This window comes from Sabethes cyaneus, chromosome 2 (assembly GCF_943734655.1).
Source record: "Sabethes cyaneus chromosome 2, idSabCyanKW18_F2, whole genome shotgun sequence".
Classification (NCBI taxonomy): Eukaryota; Metazoa; Arthropoda; class Insecta; order Diptera; family Culicidae; genus Sabethes; species Sabethes cyaneus.
In genome coordinates, this window is record NC_071354.1 from 177,251,138 (window position 1) to 177,265,502 (window position 14,365).

At 41.4% G+C, this 14,365-nt stretch overlaps 1 protein-coding gene and 1 non-coding gene across 2 annotated transcripts; one reads left to right on the forward strand and one right to left on the reverse strand.

Annotated features, from left to right (window-relative positions):
- The first annotated feature begins 9,550 nt into the window (after positions 1–9,550).
- On the forward strand, positions 9,551–13,877 carry LOC128733510 (translocation protein SEC63 homolog). Its single transcript, XM_053827142.1, has 8 exons — positions 9,551–9,870; positions 10,498–11,207; positions 11,269–11,497; positions 11,555–11,975; positions 12,037–12,277; positions 12,471–12,598; positions 12,663–12,747; positions 12,809–13,877. The coding sequence occupies exons 1-8, from the start codon at positions 9,747–9,749 to the stop codon at positions 13,151–13,153; spliced, it is 2,283 nt and encodes a 760-aa protein (XP_053683117.1). The 5' UTR covers positions 9,551–9,746; the 3' UTR covers positions 13,154–13,877.
- A 256-nt stretch (positions 13,878–14,133) lies between these two features.
- Trnastop-uca (transfer RNA opal suppressor (anticodon UCA)) lies at positions 14,134–14,220 on the reverse strand. Its single transcript has one exon. It is a non-coding gene; the product is annotated as a tRNA-Sec (tRNA).
- Positions 14,221–14,365: the final 145 nt, after the last annotated feature.

Genomic DNA, 14,365 nt, shown 5'->3' on the forward strand with positions numbered 1-14,365 from the left:
TAACTGAAAGTATGAGCACTACCAAAGATATAAAGGGACGTAAATAAAAATAAGGAATTTGTGTGCCGCATTGTATGACGAATATTAATCATGTTGATGATTTAAAATAGAAGCTCAAACATTTCTCAATATTGAGCGAGAACATCGATTTTGCAATCACAGTCCGGCTCCAAATTAGTCACTCGAAAGACGATGCTCCTCCAAAACGAAAAAGTAACAGTGGTCTGTATACCAACCTACATAGCTTTAAATATTATTAAACGTTTCTAGGTGCATTCAAATCGAATCAATAATTGTACACCGCAATACCTGTTCTCTTACATCCGACACGTATGCAAAATGCATGATCATAACGTTTAAAGGTTGTTTTGGATATTTAATCTTGGGAAATGAGCTGCGTGAAGAATTGATTTGTTTCTTTCTTTTATATTTCAGTTTTATTATGAAATTCGAATAAATGTATTTACTAATCGAGCATGAATAGTTTCAAAACTAACTCAAGCTTAGAAGCATTGCATTAACCGCTCAAATTAAGTTTTGAAACATATTCTTAAACACAGCTTCGATATTTGCTGTAACTATGTTTCTCATAAAATACTGTGGGTATTTGATTACAAATTGGTTTCAATCTGCGTTGTCGTTTTTCGATAAATTTCAAGAAAATTTTATTTAATTCTAGTACAGCTAGTTACAAAAATTCTTTTTAATTTCACTACAACTAGTAAGAATTCGCACCTTTCAATCTCGTTGATTCGTTTTTTTTATTCTCAATGAATTGTTTATTTTTGCTAAAGCCAATTTTATCCTTAATTATAAATATACTATAGTCTTATACTTTTCACAATTGTGCGCCTAAAATTGAAAGCTGCAACACCAGCAGGACAAAGCAAAGCAAAGTCTTGGGTATAAATGGATTTAAGACTTAACTATTTTCTATATCGACAGATTTGGCAGCCGGTTATTAGAGTACAGGACAATGACGGGGCTAGTGCAATTCTCACTAACTCTAACAGCACCGTTTAGCCGAGATTCGAACACACGACGACTGATTTATGAGACTAGCATCGTACATCGAAGCTACGAAGCTAACCAGCAGGACAAAATCTTAGCAAAACTGGGGCAACGGAAGGATAACAAAACGAAAAGATAACAAAAAATGCTTTTAGAAATAAATAATTGATTGAGCAAAATGAAAAAAATTAAAACATTTTTTAACCGAGCTATTACTATTAACTATTGACTTGTTTAGTAGTACAGGATGAATATAAATCATTTAAAAAGATTATAAGCAAAGTCAAAACTGACTAATAAGGTTACCAACCTATCTTAGACTCCATCAGCAGCTGTACATAATTTGGACACTTCCATTTGATACTGATACTGATACTGATTTGAGCTGAATATAATCTACAATTTTGTTGAATAGAGTAGTGCATTATTTTTTCCATTTATAATAAAGACGGCCTTTAAGCCTTGTTATATAAATAGAACGTTTATTTGAGCTAAGAATAAAGTTGCAATACTATTGCCACGTAGCACGTAAATACAAAAGTAATAGAGTACTTAATTCAGAAAGATTGTAGATTGCATACAGTTCTACAAATGTTTCATACATGACTTTTATCAAATTTGCTTCTATAAGGCAGTACAGTCGACTGAGCGCACCAAATTTGCTTTAAAATAATATACTCCATAGTTTATCCATCGTATATTGTTTTCATAAAAAACATGGAAGGGTTTACATTAATAAATACAATTCTGATGTAAAAATCAATTTTTTAATGTAATTTACATTCGGGATATTTCTGCTGCTTTATGTCTAAAACCAACTTTCAAGATTATTCAACAAGTATTACATGAAAACGTGACGTGATGGACAATTTTTATTATTTTTTCTGAATTTAGTGGACAAAAATCTATAAGAATCAGTTGGAAAACCCAATGCAGTTTTTTTGATGCAGACCTGTGTAATTAATGTTTGTATATTAATATACGCTCATACCTTCTCATTATAGTTTAATCTATATATCTGAATACATGGTTTGATTTATAATATTAATTTGAAAAAGTTATTGCTTACGAAAATAAAAATAATTCTCGAACACTAAGAAAAAACATGGGCACTAGAGGGTTAAAGAATCGTTTACTTAGTTACTTTAGCAGCCGAGAGCCGCGATAGCTCTTGCCGTATCAAGAATTCCTCTGCATTGTACTCGATCCTGAGCTACTTGTCGCCAATTCGTTGCGCGTCTCGACACACGCAAGTCGGTTTAAATCTCGTCGGACCATCTAGCACGTTAGGCCCCTCTATTCCTGGTACCGGCGGTGTTCTTGAAGAGAACAGATTTCACTGCACAGTCGTCCGGCATCCTTGCGACGGGGCCGGCCCACCGTAGTCTCCCAGCTTTCGCCAGGTATACGATGAGAATCTCTCCAAGTAGTGCTTATAGCTCGTGATTCATACGCCTCCGCCACTCTCCGCTTTTCGTTTGTAGTCCACCAAAAATAGTCCGCAACACCTTTCGTTCCAATTCTGTTTCTGTCTCAAGTCCGTAGAGAACTACCGGTCTAATTAGCGTTTTGTACATCGTCAGCTTTATGCGGTGGCGTACGCTCCTTGATCGAAGCATCTTGCGGAGGAAAAAGTACGCTCGATTTCCAGCTTGAATGCGTCGTTGGATCTCCTTACTCATATTATTGTCGACGCTTACCAGAGATCCCAAATACAAGAACTCATCAACCACTTCCAGTTCATCGCCGTCAACCGCAGTCAATGTCCGTGGGAGGCAAACGTTGCTTTCTCTGGAGCTTCTTCCTACTATATATTTGGTTTTCGACGAAATAATATGTAACCCTATCCTCCTAGCCTCCGTTTTTAATCAGGCGTAGATTGCCTTCGCCATCCCAAGGTTTCTAATAATGATTTCGAGGTCGTCTGAGAACTAGGAATTTGCTACTTTGCTGAAGATCGTTCCTCTCGTTTCGATACCCGCTCGCCGGATCACACATTTAATAGCGATATTGAATAATATACAAGACAGTGCATTCCCTTGCCGCAACTCTCTGTGCAATTCGAAAGGACTGTAGAGTGCCCCCAAAACGCGCACGGAGCACATCACTCGTTCTAGTGCAGATTTGATCAGCCGCGTCAGTTTGTCCGGAAAACCGTACACGTGCATTATCTGCCATAGCTGTTCGCGTTCAACTGTATCGTATGCTGCTCTGAAATCCACGAAATTATTATGCGTGGGCACGTTGTACTCTAGACATTTCTGGAGGATTTGTTGGAGAATATAAATTTGATCCGTAGTATAGCACGGGCTCCCACAAACCCCGCCTAATACTGCCCTACGAATTCTCTTGCTATTAAGAATAGACGACGCAGTAAAATCTGGGAGACGCCCTTGTAGGCGGCTTTGACCAACGTGATGCCGCGGTAATTACAGCAATCTAGCCGGTTGCCTTTCTTGTAGATAGAACAGACTACACTTTCCATCCACTCCTCCGGTAGTTTCTCCCTCCCTCCCAAATCCTAGAAATTATCCAATGAAGTGCCGTTGCTAGCGGTTCTTGGTCATTTTGGTAGAGCTCTGCAGGGAGTCGGTCCTTTCCGGTGCCTCTATTATTCTTCAGCTGATAAATTTCTCGCCGAATCTCTCCAAGATCGGAAGTCGGCACGCTGTTGTCGTTTGTAGGCACTCCTAGATTAACTTCCGTTGCGTCTCCTTATGCTATATCGCCGTTGAGGTGCTCATCGAAGAACTGCTTCCACCTGTTGACCACCTTGCGCTCATTTGTGATTAGATCCCCTATTTCGTCCCTACTCATATCAGCTTTAGGTGTGTAACCCTTGCGAATTTGGTTTACCTTCTCGTAAAACTTGCGCGTGTCATTAGCCCGGAATAGTCGTTTCAGCTCGTCACAAGCTTAGATAGTTTTTCCAAGCTCTTTTTTCCCTCTCTATCGCTTGTTGGCATTCCCCGTCAAACCAATCATTTCATGACTCGAGGTTTCCTCACCTAGTATCGCTGTTGCGGCCGAGTATATCAGACTCCATCTATTTTCGAGGGTCGAAGCATCGAGCTCCATAGAGGAAGGCAGGAAGTTCATTCAGTACGCAAGCGTAGTTTTTGGCAACTGGTGGATTGTTTAACCGAGGAGGGCGGCTTTGTCGCTAGGTGTAAACCGTCGGTAGTTTTGAGGGCATATTCGCACTCCGTAGGGACTTAGGCAGCGTGCTTTTTCCATGCTCTCATGACAAAACTAAAGGAGCTGCACTCTTACATGAGTTTACCCATAAATTGGTTGAATTTAACTAAAACTTAGTTAAAACCACAGAGAACAGATTAACAGGCTCGAAGGAAGTAATCGATTTTTTGTGTGTAAAATCTGTCGGTAGCGCCCTCCGGAAATAGTTTGCCAAACGCATCAAAAAATATCCATGTACCTTTATCAATATGCGACATCAAGATTTTGTTAGGGTAGACAACCCCTCGCTACTTGATGTGCCAGCATTTGCGAATGCTACCTATATGTATAGTTACGATCTCATATACCTTTGCATACATTACATTGTATCACTTTGTTTACTCTGAAAGTTATTCTCGTACAATAAACCACGTTTCTTAAATTCGCTGTTTATTTTCCGTACGAGTGCATTTCACGATCCTAGACCCGTTTTAGGTTATGTGCTCAGTCGCGTTTTCATTCGGTTTGTCAAGTTAAGTTTCGTTTCGCAGTTTGTTTCGCGCGATGGAAGACGAAAAATTCGACCGGCATTTTCTTCCGCTGTTCGACGGCTCAAACTACGCCGCTTGGAAGTATCGGATGATGGTTCTCCTGGAGGAGCACGAGCTCCTGGAGTGCATCCGGTCAGATGCGGACCAGTTGGAGGAGCTGAAGGACGAGGCTGGTGATAATGCTGAAGTGAAAGCTCAAAAGGCGAAAAATCAGCAAAAACGTGCAAAACAGGATCGAAAATGCAAGTCGTTGCTAGTGGCGAGAATTCACGATTCTCAGCTCGAGTATATCCACGATCAGATTTCACCGAAAAATGTGTGGGATACTCTACAGCGGGTCTTTGAGAGACGCAGTCTGGCAAGCAGGATGCATTTCAAAAAGCAAATGCTTGCGCATCGTTTTACCAGTGGCACTTTGCAGGAACATTTTCTGAAATTTGACAGACTCGTTCGCGAATATCGAGCTACCGGTGCCGTTTTCGAGGAGCTTGATGTAATTTGTCACTTGTTGCTAACGGTTGAATCGGCATATTCGACTGTTGTTACGACAATAGAGACGCTGCCTGAAGAGAAGCTGTCTATTGAATTTGTGAAATGCAGGCTGCTGGACGAAGAAACAAAAAGGAAAGGCACAACGTCGTGTACGCCAAAAAGTGAGGCCGCGTTTTCTGGTTCGAAGCAAATACAGAAGAAAAAGAAGAAGATTAAATGTTTCAAGTGTAAACAAAATGGTCATAAATTTGCTGATTGTCCGGTAAAAGCAAACGGTTTTGAGAAGCGGAGTGATAATAATTCGAAAACGCACATTGCCGAACCGAATAGTGTTAGTTTTGTCGGAGTGAGCAAAACTGCGTCACGCAGACGGTCGCAAGAACTTCGTTGGTACATTGATTCCGGTTGCTCTGACCATTTAGTGAATGATAAGGCATTATTCGAAGAACTAACCCCACTGAAGAATCCCGTAGAAATTGCCATTACGAAGGATAATGTGACGATTCGGGCGGAGTATTCTGGTACCGTCAAAGCGATTAGTGTTGTTAACGGCAGACAAATCGAGTGCACGATAAGCGAAGTACTATACGTACCAGATTTGCGGTGCAATCTTTTCTCGGTTATGCGTGTTGATGATGCTGGGATGACGGTAGTGTACGAAAACGGACATGTCGAAATTCGTCGCGGGACAGAGGTCGTCGCGTGTGGTTCGCGTGTCGGGAAGCTATATCAGCTAGATTTGTACTCCCGGAAAAATGCTGTGAAATCGATGTTGACAAGTGGTCGTGTGTCAAAAGACTTGGAATTGTGGCATAGACGCTTTGGTCATTTAAATGTGCGCAGTATTGACAAGTTGATTCGGAACGAGATGGTGACAGGTCTGAAACTGTCATGTACCGATGAAGGCAGTATCGTATGCGAGCCTTGCTTACGTGGAAAACAAACGCGTAACCCGTTTCCGATTCGTACACAAAAGCGGTCGTCGCGAGTGCTAGAACTGATTCAGACGTATGCGGTCCAGTTTCACCCATTGGTGTTGGCGGTGCGAAATATTTCGTTACTTTCGTGGATGATTGGAGCCACTTTGTGATGGTGTTCTTAATAAATACGAAAGATGAAGTGTTTGAATGTTTTCGAAATTACGAAGCGGTTGTTTCGGCAAAGTTCGGTCAGCGTATCAGTCGTTTACGGTGTGACAACGGTGGCGAATATCGAAGCGGGCAATTTCAGCAATTCTTGAAGAAGAAAGGAATTGTGGTGGAATGGACGGTTCCGTATACGCCCGAGCAGAACGGGGTAAGCGAGCGGATGAACCGCACTCTCGTCGATAAAGCCAGAGCGATGCTGGAGGATTCCGGAATAAAGAAGTGTTTCTGGGGTTATGATATTCAGACCGCTGCATTCTTAGTAAACCGCAGTCCAACGAGTGCTGTCGACAATTGTGAAACGCCGTATGAGAGATGGGAAGGGCACAAGCCTGACTTGACTAAACTTCGAGTTTTTGGTTGCAACGTGTACGTTCACATTCCTAAGGAAAAACGAGGTAAGCTTAATTCTAAATCATGGAAAGGAATTTTTGTTGGATACTCCATCAATGGCTATCGGGTATGGAGTCCTAGCAAACAAAGAGAATTTCATGTTCGTGATGTCGTTTTTATGGAAACCTCGTCTTCCGTCGATCAACAAGAGCATTTATCAACCGATGATTTTATCTCAATAGATGCTGTTGATAATGGCGGTGCTGAAGTTGAGCAGGAGCATGAAGAGATGCACCATGAGCTGGTGACATCAGAGGATGAAGATTTCTCCAGTGTCTGTGGCAGTGACAAATCTCTCGAGGATGCTGGTACTGAGGCGAACGATGGCTCGGGGAGTGTAAGAAGAGAACGCAGGGCACCTGCCTGGCATGGAGACTACGTGATGGACTATGCGGCTTACGCGTTAAATGTCACAAGCTTTGTGGAGAATCTTCCCAAAACACTAGCTGAAGCTCGGAAGCGTCCGGACTGGGATAAATGTCAAATAGCGGTGGATGAAGAGATGCAGTCGCTAATGAAAAATCAAACATGGGAGCTGACAAAGTTACCACAAGGGCGGTCACCTGTTACGTGCAAGTGGGTGTTTAAGGTAAAAAGGGGAATGGACGGACAACCTGATCGTTATAAAGCTCGATTGGTGGCCAGAGGCTTCAGCCAACGTTTCGGATTTGATTACGATGAAACTTATTCCCCGGTTGCCAGATTGGACACTTTGCGTACAGTTTTAGCTTTGGCGAATGAAAAGAAAATGATTGTCCATCAGATGGACGTTCGGACAACCTTCTTGAACGGTTCACTCACTGAAGAGATTTTCATGACGCAACCTGAAGGATTCGAAAGCGGTAATAATCTTGTGTGTCGTTTAAAGAAATCCATATACAGATTGAAGCAGGCATCCAAAGCCTGGAACGACCGGTTTGACCACTTTGTTCAGAAGCGTTTGCACTTTCGACGAAGTTTGAATGATCAATGTCTTTATACACAGAGGACGAACGATGGAATTATTTTTATCGTTTTATACGTAGACGACATTATGATTGCGGGTTCAACATTGAAGATCGTTGAACGCTTGAAGAGTTTACTTTCACGTGAATTCGAGATGACGGATATCGGGGAAATTAAGTGCTTTCTCGGGATATCGATCGATTACGAAAGTGAGAAAGGAGTCCTGCGAATGGATCAGCGTAATTATCTTCAAGATGTTTTGAGACGGTTTAATATGCAAGATTGCAAACCCTGTTCGACGCCAATGGAGAACAGGTTGAAGCTCATGAAGGGCGAGGAAGAGAAGCGCACTAAACAACCCTATCGCGAATTGATAGGTTGTCTGATGTACGCGTCCTTGACAACACGGCCAGATCTGGCGGCCAGTGTGAACTTCTTCAGTCAGTATCAAAGTTGTCCGACAGACGATCACTGGACACACTTGAAACGGATTCTGCGTTACATAAAAGGTTCTTTAGATCTGAGTCTTGTATACCAACGAAATGCAGGGTAAGTTTTAAAGGTGTACACGGATGCCGACTGGGCCAACAATGCAGTCGATAGGCGATCGGTTAGTGGCAGCGTGTTTAAAGTGTACGGAGCAACGGTGTCGTGGATTACACGAAAACAACAAACTGTCGCGCTTTCTTCAACGGAGGCAGAATTGACAGCGTTATGTGTAGCGGTTTGTCATGGCCTGTGGATGCAGCGTTTATTGCAGGATCTAGGATGTACAATGGAAAGCCCAGTACCGTATTTCGAAGATAATCAATCGACGATTCGTATAACCGAGGATGACGAAGGCTTCGGGAGATTAAAACACATCGATGTTAAGTTTTTCTTCGTAAAGGATTTAGTGAAGGAGAACAAGATTGCTATTGAATACGTCCCTACCAGTGATCAACAAGCTGACATGATGACTAAGAGTCTGCCGGTTGCAGTATTTCGCCGAAATTGTTCTGCCATCGGATTAACAAGTTGCAGCGGTTGAGTGGGGGTGTTAGGGTAGACAACCCCTCGCTACTTGATGTGCCAGCATTTGCGAATGCTACCTATATGTATAGTTACGATCTCATATACCTTTGCATACATTACATTGTATCACTTTGTTTACTCTGAAAGTTATTCTCGTACAATAAACCACGTTTCTTAAATTCGCTGTTTATTTTCCGTACGAGTGCATTTCACGATCCTAGACCCGTTTTAGATTTGTCGACTAACATTTGAAAGGGGCGGCTAAGCCAACTGTCAAACAGAACGAGTGAGAGTTCATTTTCCTATATGCTGCTCCAGCAAAAAATAACTCTCGCTCGTTCTGTTTGACAGTTGGCTCATCCGCCCCTTTCAAATGTTGGTCGACATTTTTAGTTTGCCACTTACTGCTCGAGGGGTGCTTTATTGAAGGATTACTCGTAGATTACATAAAAACCATTTACACACTTTTTGTGGATTACCTGATGGTAGTCTGTTCTCTGTGTCCTTACTACAACAATGCAATACCGTAGTAAAAAGTACCGTTACGCAGTATCCACTAAAATAAAAATCGCCAGATTTTTAAATATTTAAAATGATGAGCAAATCGTTTCAATGTTGATTTTCTCAGTTCGATGCAAATGTTTAGATAAGGCCATTTGAAAAATTTCCCGAGATTTCTTGATCAAAAGTAACTTTGCTCAAAGATGTGTTGTAATCGTTGCTTTTGGAAACCCCTTGGATTGAACTGTCAACTGATGTGCTCACTTTCCTGTGGGGCTACTCTAGTTGAACGTGTCAAATTATTTTCTTTGATGTGTTCGCTTTCAGTCAATTTTGCCGTCCGAAATAGTTTGCATATCGCGTGAAACTTGGATAGAAAGCAAAAAAATAGTATTTCATTTTGAATTGTTTCTTCACAGTTTAAAAACCCGTGAATCAGTGGCACTCGGGTTGCAAATTGCAGCGACCATAAATGTACAACATTGCTCCACCGTAAAGCACAGTAACTGCAGCAAAAATGGGTGGACAAAAATTCCAGTACGATGAAAGCGGGGCAACGTTTTTCTACTTTATTTTATCGTTCCTCGCATTAGTGCTTATTCCTGCTACATTCTACTTTTGGCCACGCAAAAAGAAAGACGGTAGGTAGCCCTTCGGGTGGTTTATATGACCGTAGTTATCCGTATCAGGTTAAAAGCAGGAGTCGCTCCGCTTTTAGCAGGGTGATTAGAGAGTGAAATTAACAGTTAGGTATGTTTTCACTTCTTCCTTGCCTTGATGGTTTTAATTCGTGACGTTTATCATCTCCAGTCACGGCTTTCAGCTGTCGTGGGCTTTCGTTAGTGGCTTAATGCTATGCATGTGATGTATGTAATATGTTTTAAGCTATTTTAAAGCTAAAAGTAATTTCTTGTAGAATAAAATGATTGATGAACACCTGAGAATCTTCACAGCCAGTGTTCTAGACTTTTCACAAGTGTATTTCAAGAAATACCAATCTAGAATGAACACGCTTAAGTTCTTATTTTATAAATGCAGCTTCAACTTTAAGCAATTTTATCTAAAAGTATAAAATTGTGTCTTTTAGCACAAATACATGTTATAAAGTTATGTATTTGCTATTATGATGTTTCAATAAGTTTTCGAACTCATAAGTGAATCAATTTGCAGAGGAAGAAATGAGAACACTTCTGGCTCTATTTTTCTTTTAATTTTATTTTCAAAAAATAACATTTTTTTGTTGTGAATGTGTTTTTTTGTGTCCACAGACCCCGAGCGATTTAAAGCTGAATGTCAATGTGAAGCATGTCTGCAAAAACGTATCCAGATATCACATTCCGATCCGTACAAGGGCGTAAAGGCATTCTTCACCAAAGTCGCTATAATTGGCGGCTGGGCGTTACTTGCATTTTTGACCTACAAAGTATCTCAGTTTGATTATGAAATGTCAAATTTCGACCCATACGAAATTCTGGGCGTCCCGTTAGGTTCCTCCCAGAAGGATATCAAGAAAGCGTACCGTACCCTGTCAGTGATCTTGCATCCGGACAAAGAAACCGGTGACGAAAAGGCATTTATGAAACTCACCAAAGCGTACCAGGCGCTAACGGATGACGAAGCTCGAAAAAATTGGGAGAAATACGGAAATCCAGACGGCCCAGGGGCAACGTCTTTCGGCATTGCGCTTCCATCCTGGATAGTTGAGAAGGAGAATTCTGTATGGGTACTTGGCCTGTATGCACTGGTATTCATGGTGGCTCTACCGACCGTTGTGGGCACCTGGTGGTACCGGTCGATTCGATACAGTGGCGACAAAGTACTGCTTGACACAACACAAATGTACTTCTACTTCTTCCATAAAACACCGCACATGGCTCTCAAGCGCGTGGTCATGATTCTTGCTGCCAGCTTGGAGTTTGACAAGAGACACAATGCACAGGTGGTGGAACGTCAATCTGACAATGAGGAGGTGCCTACGGTAAGTGTAAAATAAAATAACTAAAAACACTAATTCATTGAGAACAACCTATCTATTTAAGCTAATCAAACAATTACCGCATCTAAACGAAAAATGTAAAGAACTTCCACTTTGTCGTATGTACTCTATCAAAGCTCGTGCGATCCTACATGCACATCTTAGCCGTATGATGTTGAATCCGCAAACGCTGGACAAAGATCGTCAATTTATCGTGAAGAAATGCCCACATCTCATTCAAGAAATGGTCAGCTGTGTAAATCAGTTGATCATGCTAGCTTACGCCCGTCGAAGTAAGTTTCATATGAGTTGTCACTGTTAAATCAAGTGTTTTAATGCTGTCGTTTCAGTTTCCAAGCTACCGACCATCGAAACCATTGAAAACTGTATGAAACTGTCACCTATGATCATTCAAGGATTGTGGGAAGCTAAAAATCCACTTCTGCAACTACCACACGTAACCGAGGATTATTTGCGTTACTTCGTGTCGAAAAAACGTCCCATTCGGAATCTGCAACAATTTGCGCAACTTCCGCCGGATGAAAGCCGTGGAATTTTGCGCAGTCTTAGTGACTTCGAGTACGAAAACGTTATTAAAGTACTCGGCAAAATGCCGCTGATCGATTTCAGTGTCAAGTGTGAGGTGGTAGATGATGAAAATTCGAACGTAGTCACAGCCGGGGCGATTGTCACTGTTACTGTCGAATTGGTAAGGCGCAGCATGAGTGAGCTATTTGGAGACACCAACGCAAAGGAGAAGCAAGGCATTACGTGAGAGTACCTGATATTGCTTTTGAGTGGTTTTTGAATTACTTTTATCTATCTATTCTAGTGAGGGTAGCGAGGAAGGAGCCGAAGGAGCAGAAGACGGTGCAGAAACAGGACAGGTCAAAGACGAAAAAGAGAACGCCAAAGCTAAGAAGCCAGCCTGGCAGCCGAAGACCAGTAAGGGTGGCCACAAGAGCAAAAGTAAAGGCGGTGCTAACAAAAGCAAACAGCATCGCCAAGCTGCGGCTGCGGCTGCAGCTGCTGCTGCCGCTGCCGCTCAAAATCAGTCTAACAAAACCGATAAGGTAAAGCTAAACCTAATTGGTAGTTGCGATACTGTTGAGTAGGTTTGGTAGTAATATTTTACCGTTTTTCAATACTGCAATGTTTCTTAATGCCAATTAGTCACACCTTACGCTAATAATGCAATGTTTTCTTTTTTAACTGTGTCTTGTGCAAGCGCATAAATTTTCTGTTGTGTTTCTGCTACCGTTCCAGACTAAAACAAACGATAAAGTCCGCAAAGACGACACGGATGCTGACAGTGGAGCAGAGACTGATAACGATGGCAGCTCAGATGAGGACAAGAAATCGTCTATGGAAGACGACGATGTTGAATGGGAGAAGTAAGCCAAGCATGACTTAGTTACAAGTAATATGCCTTGATGTGGTTTTTCTCGTTATTTAAAGGTTCCAGCAAAAAATCAACAAGCGTGAAAAACTGGAAGGCAAATCCAAAGTATCCCATCCCGTTCATTGTCCCCTGTTCCCGGAGGTATACAAAATTCAAATTAAATAAGCAAATTGCAAACCCTTATATGTAAACGTAATTTTAGGAAAAGTTCGAATACTGGTGGACATATATCTGCGACAGAAAATCACGAACTCTGCTGACCGCCCCGTATCAGGTTACCAGTTTGGTACATCGCGAAGAAGTTCATCTTAAGTTTACCGCACCAAAGTGGCCCGGTATATATAACTTCACCGTGTGTCTGAGGTCTGACTCCTACTTAGGAATGGATCAACAGGTGGATCTGAAGTTGGATGTGAAGGAAGCGGCCGCGATACCCACTGAACACCCGCAGTGGGACGTCAGCGAGTCCGAATCGGATAACAACGAACAGCAGGCGAATGAGAGTGAATTCACCACCGACTCATCCGATGCGGAAAATGACGACTAAAGTGGTTACTTGTTGGGACACGCAAAATCTAGATGCGTGATTATCGTCTTCTTGATGTAACAGGTATCTTTATAAATGACACTTTTGAATCGAAACCATAATCTCTCTTATTCTTGTTTATGGCCGTATCGGCCATTCGTATGAATAAATCAATTTCAAAAAATAGTTCGATTCAACAAAGCCTAAGAACACGGTCGAACGATAATAAGAATAAGGCTGAATAATGTATGTCACATTCTCTACAATAAAGCAAACTTCAAACCTGTAGCAATAAAAACAAAGAAATATTCCAAAACCAAGCCAAAGTTGCTACTAAGCTATTATGGAATACAACAACTTTGGACCCGTTTTTCTCAAAACTGCCAAAACTAGATACCCAGCTGTTGCATTAAGAGGACGATAAATTTATCTCTGTGAGTGTTCAGTTTTCAGAACAGAACTCTAATAGCAGTGGAGTGAAAGATTTCCGACTGACATGCGCAAGCAAGACACATGTTTTCTATTATCTTCTTCAATTACAAAACTAAAACCATAAAAACTGCGCGGTGTAAAAGGACAACTATATTGTAAACCGAAAAACTTTTTAGAAAATATAGGTAAAAGAAAAAAAACTAAGTTATAGTAGCTATATAGTGAACAAATTCACAAGTTCACGCCACACAATCACAGAAGGAAATCTTTAAATAATGAAAAACAAGCAAATGCTATCAAAATGGTTTTTGGTAATCCACGTAAATATGTAAAGAAAGCCTTTGAGGGTGTGTTATAATGCGGGTTTGGTATAAACCACACCAAATTTTCCGTTTAGAAGATGACAATGCACGCAGGACGCAGCGTTACGACAAAATCACTTATCTGAAACCGGTATCCGCTCCTCTCCCTAAAAGGAACCAAATCATCTTCTTTTTCAATGGGCGTGGTGTGTAGTATGTGAAGTAAAGGAGTAAAAATATCATGCGAATTCATTCATCCGCGGGTCACGCCCAACAGGTGGAATCGGACCACTTCGACGCTAATCGACTACAGGTTTGAAGCCTGCACCCCGGACCACCGAGGTTCAGCTGGGCGGAGCTTCGTGATTTGCATCTTGTATATATACAATCGTTTCATCAACACAGTTCTAGCGATGGATAACTGTCAACGAGAATAACATAAAACTCTATTTGCATAAATGATTTCAAATTGTATTTTGCAGGTAAAATATTTTGTTCG